The sequence below is a fragment of the Diadema setosum genome, chromosome 13, assembly GCF_964275005.1.
Source record: "Diadema setosum chromosome 13, eeDiaSeto1, whole genome shotgun sequence".
Classification (NCBI taxonomy): Eukaryota; Metazoa; Echinodermata; class Echinoidea; order Diadematoida; family Diadematidae; genus Diadema; species Diadema setosum.
Window position 1 is genome coordinate 6,843,230 of NC_092697.1, and position 9,383 is coordinate 6,852,612.

A 9,383-nucleotide genomic window follows, 5' to 3' on the forward strand; every position below is an offset into this window, starting at 1 on the left:
AATAGTGGCCTTAATGTTCTGCTACTGGGAAGTGAAACTGAAATTCATGATTCTACCAGAAGCCCAGCCACTCTTTAGGAACTCTCGTGTTGAGTAGATACTATGAGGCAGTGCCATCTCCATGCTCTCATTTTAAGGCTTGCCTCTCAAAGGATGATGGTTTGATTCCAAATTTGTCAAAGAGAACAAAAGGCAACTACACCAAACACATCAGCTTTTCCTGCACAGATGCCATAATATCGAAACAACACTAGCGAGAAAAGTGCATCATTCACTGCGTCATGTTTTCACAAACCTTCAATCAGTACATGTACATGTACAAGTAAACCTTAAACAAATCGGCAATATGCATGACAAAAATTTGCAACTTAAGCAAATGTTGATTTGCTACTACGTTGTATTCGGGAGTCATGAAAAAATACTCAAAAAAAAAAAAAAATGTTTATTGCACCGACTTATTCAAGGTTTACTGCTAATGGAGTACATGTATCCCATCCAGATTTCTGGATTGTCTTGTAATGTTGGATGTGCCATTATGCAAGCCCCCTAAGTCTGTTGCCCTCAGTGGAAAATGTCCAGTCTATGAGGGCATCATTTCAGTCATCATCATGAACAAATATTCGGCAAAGACATGCAGCTTCAATCTGTCTTCAGCACAAACATTGGTCAAACTAAAGGCATTTTCTGAATTAAAAATGAAAGAAACTGATGTCAATGCAGATACACGTAACATGTATTTTACATGAGGGGCACTGTGTAAATGCACCGAAGTGGCATGGCTAAGTTCTGGCATTTTCAGTGTGAGACTATGACAAAACAAAAACAGACAAAATATGACATGGCAGATTACTGTATGATTTAAATCATGTTTGGTAGTTTTATTTTGCTGCCAAATAAGGGCAAACAATAATAATTTCACTGTGTACTCTGTCAAGTACAACTGTTCTTATTATTTTCAACAGATGGGTACATTTTCAAGTACATGTATTATACAACACCTTAAAAAGAATGTAGCTATCGATTGGTCAATTGCCCATCATGTGAAGTACAATTAAAAGTTCCATCGCACAGTCTGGCTGTCAGCCATGCAATTTTGTTTGAGCAAAAATGGAGAGCGCATGGCTAACATCACCAATTTCCACTGACTCCCGTGCTAAACTCACGATTGGCTCAAAGTTTTTGTTCCATTCCATGGCTCTGATGTCACAATAAACAAACATTTGCCACTGGCACTCAACAATTACAAGCACACTTACAAGCGCAAACCAAAGACAGTGCAATAGGAATTCATAGATTACGGTACTTTCCAAGCATTTCAAAACAACAACAAAAACTGAATTAAACAGAATCTCAGCCTACATTAGCCATTCCAGAAAAGCAACATCATCTTTAAACAAAATTTCCTGTCTTCTTTTCTCATGCTCCATTTAGGTTCAGATCAGTGAAATCAATATCAATTAGTTTGCCTGATTATTACTTTAGTATGACTTTTATACACAGTTACTTTGGTCTTGCAAAATATCACATACATGTAGTTGCTCCACTAATACTCCTACCATCATCTTCATAAATATTCTGATCTAACAGGTTTTACAGAAACATGAACTTTGGTTCTCTCATGCTCAAAATAACATCAATCTGAAATATTTCATGTGTACCTGTAATACCTGTAACCCTGTATTGGGTTAGAGCTGGTAGTAAAAGCATAGCACAGAACTGCACAAATATTACACCATGATTTGATTGACGTAACATTGTGAAAATTCAAAAATCTTATATGAGCATCACGACAGAAGAGAGGAAAAAAAGTAAGATGCCACAAAGAGAAAATGAGAAAGTAAAGAGGTGATTACAATAGGAGAGGAAGCAAACAAGGAATGTAAGGAATCAAGTTAAAGAAAGGAATGTAAGGAACGTGGAGAACAACTGACAAATACAAAGTGAATGATGATAGAAGAGAGAGAAAACTAGAAATGTCGCTATGGCGACTGATGCCTCCGCCATAATGCATGATTCTCCCAATAGGCGTATAGTACAATGTCTTCAGAATGTGTGATCCATGATAGTTTCAAATAACTGGCAAAATATTGAAATGACAGGTTTGTCAGAAATGTTTTGAACTGGGTTTGCTATAATTTTCTAAGAGTGCAGGTACACATACTTGGGGAATTTTGGGGAAGTTTATGCATTGAGTAATTTCCAAGGTATATACAAAGAAAGAGTGTGATGACGGTACAAAATAGATTTTTTTTTTTTTTTTTTTTGGGGGGGGGGCATTGAAACCTGGCCTTTGACCCTTAACCTTTGGCCTTTGACCTTCTGGCTGGAAATTTCCCGCAGAATCTCCATTAGGTAATGCATGTATTAAGTTTTGAAACTAATAATGCAAGCATTGCATATACTAGTATATGAGGGAAATAGTACAATTTTGAGGAGTTGACCTTGACCTTTGACCCCTGAATATTGACCCATGACCCCTAAATTCCCTAGATAATCCCTGCCAGACAGTACATGTATGCATATGTACCAAGTTCCACGAAGATACATCGAACCATTTGCGAGAAAAGTAATATTGCAACATTTTCACCTAACCTTTGACCTTTTGACCTTTGACCTTATGACATGAAACTCTCTCTGGAGAATCTTTACGCAGTAGTACATGTCCACACCAAGTTTCAAGAAAATACCTTCGGGCATTGCATAGATATGGGGGAAATTGCAACATTTGTAGCATTTGACCTTGACCTTTTGACCTTTGACCTCTTGCCAATGTCACTAAAATCTACTCAACTAATTGTCCTATCATACATCATCCTTGGACCAAGTTTGGTGAAAGCTGCTTCGTCCAGTTTTGAGTTATCATGTAAACAGATAAATTTTAGGATTTGACCTTGATCTTTGACCTTTGACCTCTGTCCGATTTCACTGAAAAACTAATCAAGTAATTGTTCCATCATACATCATCCTCCAACAAAGTTTGGTGAAATTTGCTCCACCCAGTCTTGAGTTATCGTGTAAACGGATACAATTTCATAATTTGACCTTGACCTTGACCTTTGACCTTTAGCCGATTTCACCCAAAATCTAATCAAATAATTGCCCCATCATACTTCATACTTGGACCAAGTTTGGTAAAATTCCAGTAAATATTACTCAAGTTATCGCGTAAACGAAAGCGGACGGACGGACGTACGGACGGACAGACAACCCGAAAACATAATGCCTACGGCACCACTTCGTGGCGGAGGCATAAAAATGTATACAATGTAGAAAGGAAATTGAGACATCGTCCGATTAAAACTTTGGACGAGATTGATGTGGCCAGATGTAAGTCTTCCAGGGGGAATTTCAAAATGACACTACATTTTGAGCTGTGACTTAGAGACATTTCAAGAGCTATCTTATCTTTTCCCCAAACAGACAAACAAAGAAACAAAAATACAAAAGAGTGCTCTTCTGCTTCAAGATCAGATGGGAGTATGATGTTGCTTTCTATTATAAAATACCAAAATAGTATTTCACTCATGATTAAAAATCTTTCTTACAACTTTGTATGATGATTTATCCCACATGGATATACCAATATCTATACTGATAGGTTTTGCTATTAAATATCTGCCTTCATCACAGCAGATATGTTTTCTCTCATTCGATATTTGCTGGGCCAGAGAATACATTTTATCTGATATTTGTCAAGAACCAATTCTGAGGAATTTACAATATGATTGTGGTTGCAAACATATCATAGGTTACCGGTTTATGAACTAAAACTACATGGCAACTCCAAAGGTGACAACTACAGGCCCAAAGTAAAGGGAAGACCTCTTTATAAGTTACGCCTTATCATGACTGGAATCAGAGAACAGCTTGATAGTATTCCATTCGGAACACTAAACATATGCAATACTGTACGAGCTGAAATTTGTGTGTACAGACATTTTCGTGAATTGCTACTTGGAGGACATTTTCGCATGTTGTTAATTTCACGGTTGCGAGGGTCTAGCTGAACTTAGTTATTTGCGAGTTGTTATTTTCGCGTGTTGTTATTTTCGCGGTTCAAAGGCGATTCGTGAAATTCGCGAAAATAAAACCACCACAAAAATTTCAGCTCGTACAGTACATCATGTCTCCTGGTATTCAGCAATCCCAGACACAACAGATTACACAAGAGGCTTAATGTTGCCCCTTTGACCTATGACCTGCTCATCAGTGCTCATCATCACCAAAGCAATGTATCATTCTATCTTGAACACAGATGCACTCTTTCTGTGCCTGATCGAATTTAGAACAATGCCACCCAGTGTGAGAAAGCGCTTGCCTTTTCCAGCACTGTGGTTATATTGACATCTTGGGGTGTGATCTATAACCATTCAACATCTGCTCCAAGTCAGATGCAGGGGTACACATCAAAACAGCAGTCCCTCATGATCTCATCAAAATAGTATGCCATGGCTGACTGATTACCAGCACAGCTGGGTCTGCCGATGTCTTCGCACGTGGCAAACGGTCGTCATCTTTCATCGCAGCTTGCGGATTGTCCATTCAGAAACCAGCCAGTGCATCGGCCAAGCTATTGACCATTTCCTTCATCTTCTCCTCTGTCATGTGCTCCGAGCATGAGAGTGCGTTGACCACGGCGATGGTGGCTGCGATCGTCTTGGCGCGCACCCAGATCCGTCCATTCATGCCCAGCGCAATCTCAAAGGGGATTCTCTCACCTAGAAGCCTTATGAGGGGCCAGTCCGGTGAGAGGAGTCTGCAAAGGGTAACAGTATGAGATGGTAAAACAATGCGGCTTTGGTATCACTCTTTCTCATGCAGTTCAGTTCCACTGCAGCAGGAACTGAGTGGGAACGCTGCACACCAAGATCTCTCTGCCATCCAGATCAAAACACTTTTGCAAAATGTAGAAGTTTCAGGGGGATGATTTGGACCATTGTAAAAATGCAACTGAATGTGAATCATTACCCAAACTTATAAAGTATCAAAATACATGCTCATGTTATTTTTATCTTCCCAGCTGTTTGAGAAGTTTCTCTCACACAATTCATGCAATACAGATGAAAAAGAAGAAAACAAGGGGGAAAAAAGGAATAGAAAGTTTGCAGAAATATTCATTCATTATTTGTTGCCACACATTTCAGGCTATCTTAGAATGTAATTACAGCTAGTTTTGTGGCAAAAACTACTTTCAAAGAAAAATGTATTGCACCTTCTGAAAACATTTTAATTAGAGGCACATAGAAATTCCTCTAAAATCAGCAGGGGATGGGAGAAATACATTTGATTAGACAATGCTACTACTTACCTCCTGACAAGTCCCAAGGTACACTGGAACATAAATCCTTCTGTGCCAACTGACCCCAAGTCCTGGGATCTCCCACTGCTGTCAATACACACCAGCTCGGGCTCCATATCCCTGTTGGCTACCAGTAGCTTGGCGTACAGTACATCTCCAACCTACAATTGATTCAAAAGTTTGTTAGAAAGCACAATCTGAAACTCACATGGTGTTCCGCTGGGAAAGATTGTACCATAATTACAGAACAGTTGATGCTTTCATAAAATTTGTAGCTCAGTGTCCTTTCATCACAATTTTTATTTTCAGTTTGTAGTGAATATTGTGAAACCATTAAAAAACACAAACACATGTAGAATGTTAAAGTACACAAAATTTACCAAAATCTCCCCAATTTCACATTCAAATTTTATTACTGTCAGCTAACATGGATTTGGTAGCACAAAACCCATTAATCTATTAGGTCAACCTCATGAAATTGACTCCATAATATCGTGACAACTCCAACATGCCTTACATACAGATATGTATACGAGACACAGAGGGAAAATGCATTTAAGAACATCATTTAATCTACAAACTGCATGAAAGGCTTACACTGTAGTAGAGCTAAAACAGACATATTGGTCTACAATTTTATGACATATACTTTACTTTATCGCAATATGAAATGAAAACTGGGAAAAAAAATATTAATAAAGGCAACACTTTACCATGTCTCATAGTGATAAATATGACTTAATCTTGGTTGAACCAATCCTTTTGCTTTATCGGGGCATATTACTCACTTGTACATTGGGTCTGTTCCTTTTGGTCGCTCCCTCAAAAGCCAAGTAAGACAGGATAGCCTGTGCACTTCCCCCTATGTCTACACGAAATATATCTCCAGCCTTCTGCGTCACAATGCCCAGCACTTTGTCCCCTTTGGCAGGCACATACTGTCGGGTTAAAAGGAAAGAAGGATCATGACAAAGAAAACATTCTAAAAAAAACCTACAATCTCTTGCATGCTATGCTTTATTAAATTAGTAGTGTAGACACTAGAATATATCTACTACATTCGGTTCAAGAATTCACTCAGAATTGAGAGTTTGATAGACTAATGTGTTTGTTGGTATTTTGTTGAAGGTATCATTTGCAAGAATTATAATCAATACATACAGATTGTAAATGTGTACGGTAGTTTACACATCACAGACATGGTTGGTGAAAATGTCGTGAATATTAAATGCCTTTTATCTTTTTCTTTTGTTCAACTTGCATGCTACTCGTTGGGCCCAATCGACCATCCCAACTATCATGATGAGTATGAATAGAGTAATAAATTAGTTAAATTACTACCAGTTTTCAGCCACCCTCTAGAATCCGGACACTGTCACTAATCACATGCTAGCAAATCACATTATTTCACATACTGGCACTGTCATTCACAACAGGAAAGTCCCCAAGTCACCCCCCCCCCCCCCCCCCCAAAAAAAAAAAAAAAAAAAATAATAATAATAATAATTTACAGCCAAAATCCCAAATTTTGTCCTTAAATAAACTTGAAACTTGAAAATGCAGAATCAGTGCAAGGGCCCAAGGCAGTGGTGCAACTTTTCCAAAGCGTGTGCAAATTAAGTCGAGCACTAAAAATCGAGAAATACACTGGTCTGTTGCGAGATTTTTCACGTATCGCACGCTCGAGTGTGATGTTATCGACAAAAACACAAGAGAATGGATTGCAAATCTGTCAGAAGTTCTTGCTGCATGCTAGTGCAGCGTCTACACAAAGTTACTGGTCTTTGCTCACAATAGTCCCATGTACCGATTATTTTGTTGCCTAATAACGATCCTTACCCTCTTTTGATGACAGTCAATCCAAAACACGTTCGGTTTCTTGCATTTCAAGAATCCGGACTTTGTCGAAATTATCTTTTCACCATCTTGCCTCAATCCTGGCCCAAGAGTAATACCTCCCTGTCCCACTTGGTTGTCTTTAATCCTGTTTGTAGCATCATCACCAGGCATGAGAACCTCACGTGTATAAATAGGAATGCTATCCGCCATCGCGAACGAGTGAAATCAGAGATCGCACATATGCAGTATTTACGTGAAATAGTTTGAATCAGCCGAGACAGAATCCCATTGCCTGTGAGAATCCAATTGAACAGCGCCATCATAAGTCTAGTGTTAGCTGAGCGCTTGATAACTCGTGGGATAAGCTTTTAGTCTGTCTTTTCTTTCTTTCTTTCTTTCTTTCTTTTTATGCGGGGGGGGGGGGGGGGGGGAGGAGGGGTGTTCATTTTGATGACCTGTGGATGTTGCTAAACATGTTCTTAATACAGTAAGGTCTATTACATGAACTCTAAACTGCTTTTTATTTATTTATTTATTTATTTATTTATTTATTTATTTATTCAGTTTTCTTTACCCAGGGTAGCCCCATCAGTGGTTTAAACACTGTTATCCTAGGGGGCCCTGCAACAGAATGACAAAATATAACAGTTCAACAAACACAAAATAACAAATCAAGGACATTCCTTTTTACATCATAACATCAACACAATATCAATACTCTATATAAATGAAAAAATGCAAGATTAATCCTTGACGATGATAATACACAAACTCATATTATTTGAGAAAAAATATCTTAACATTAAACAGGAATATCAAAAATACCCGAATTCTACCCCAAGTGAGATATGTATGCTCTTACGAACGCTTGAAGCCTGCTTGAAGAGAGGTGGCGTTTCGGACTTCAGCGGGGAGCTGATTCCAAATACAATATGATGCATAGTGTGAAAACGATTTTTTTTTCCCCCTGCATGAGTTTTAAGTGACAAAGGTTTAAAGTGACAAAGAGTTTTAGTGACAAAGAGTTTTAGTGACAAAGGTGAAAACGATTTTTTTCCTGCTTGAGTTTTAAGTGACAAAAAGTTTTAGTGACAAAGGTGAAATCTGCCATCGCATAGGCTACAAGACTCCACCGAGAATCAAATAGTGCATTAGATAGCATAATTATTATCATAGATAAAAGTTCCCTCGTCTTGAAGTTATTGCTTGAACACATTCTATCAGACGTGATAACCATACAGTATCGCCTTTTCCATGGAGTCCTGTCTCCATAGGATGTGCAATTTTATACAAAATTATAATTCCTAACTTCTTGACATGTTTGGCTGGCATTATTCTATCTAATGATTATAACTCATTTTGTGTTTGTACTGTCTTCGTAATGTACTGTAGTGTGTTGTGTTTCCTTGCTGTATTTCTCGTTTTGTTCTTACCTCTGTATATTTGTTCACCCCTCGTTGTATAAAAACATGAAAATGTTTACCACCAATGCATTTTTTATTGATTATCCGGGTCGGCCATATTTTAAGGAAACTTTGAATTCCTCGTTGGCTGCTTCCCTTCAGCTTTATGTATTCCATAGATCCGTCTTTACTCTGTGCTTGTCATGATTGTTAATCATTGTTATTCTCTGTTGTTGTTTTATGCTGAACAAATAAATTCAATTCAATTGCGATCGTCATGAGATAGATCTAAGAGACACAGGGGCATCCTCAGAGGTAGCTCTCTGAGGACCCCCTTCCTATAATAATTCTTGTCTCTCCTATCATGTGGAATTGGAAAGAATCCCTGATAATAGAATTGTTATTCAAATTTATGAAATTCTTCCGTCGAGATGTTTTCATTGCAACTGATTGACAATTGCCCTACATCGACGTAAATAAGCACTGAATTGATCAGTGTCTTAGTAGTAGCCATGATAAAAAATCATGGGCGTACATACTCGAGCAGGATTCGAACCTATGACCTCCTGATCACCGGACAGGCGTCATCTCCACTAGACCACCGAGTTTTCGCCCGACAGCAAGTGTTGGCTCTAATCCTTATAGCATGCATCGGGTACTGCTTTGTTATTCAAATTTATGAAATTCTTCCGTCGAGATGTTTTCATTGCAACTGATTGACAATTGCCCTACATCGACGTAAATAAGCACTGAATTGATCAGTGTCTTAGTAGTAGCCATGATAAAAAATCATGGGCGTACATACTCGAGCAGGATTCGAACCTATGACTTCCTGATCACCG

At 38.4% G+C, this 9,383-nt stretch overlaps 1 protein-coding gene across 1 annotated transcript; it reads right to left on the reverse strand.

Moving 5' to 3' along the window:
- Positions 1-846: 846 nt before the first annotated feature.
- Positions 847-7,319, reverse strand: LOC140236650 (exosome complex component RRP40-like). The gene is made up of 4 exons (XM_072316570.1): positions 7,139-7,319; positions 6,088-6,237; positions 5,309-5,460; positions 847-4,756 (listed from the first exon to the last, which is right to left on the reverse strand). Exons 1-4 carry the CDS (start codon positions 7,307-7,309, stop codon positions 4,543-4,545), a joined length of 687 nt encoding a protein of 228 aa, XP_072172671.1. The 5' UTR covers positions 7,310-7,319; the 3' UTR covers positions 847-4,542.
- Between the last annotated feature and the right edge of the window lie 2,064 nt (positions 7,320-9,383).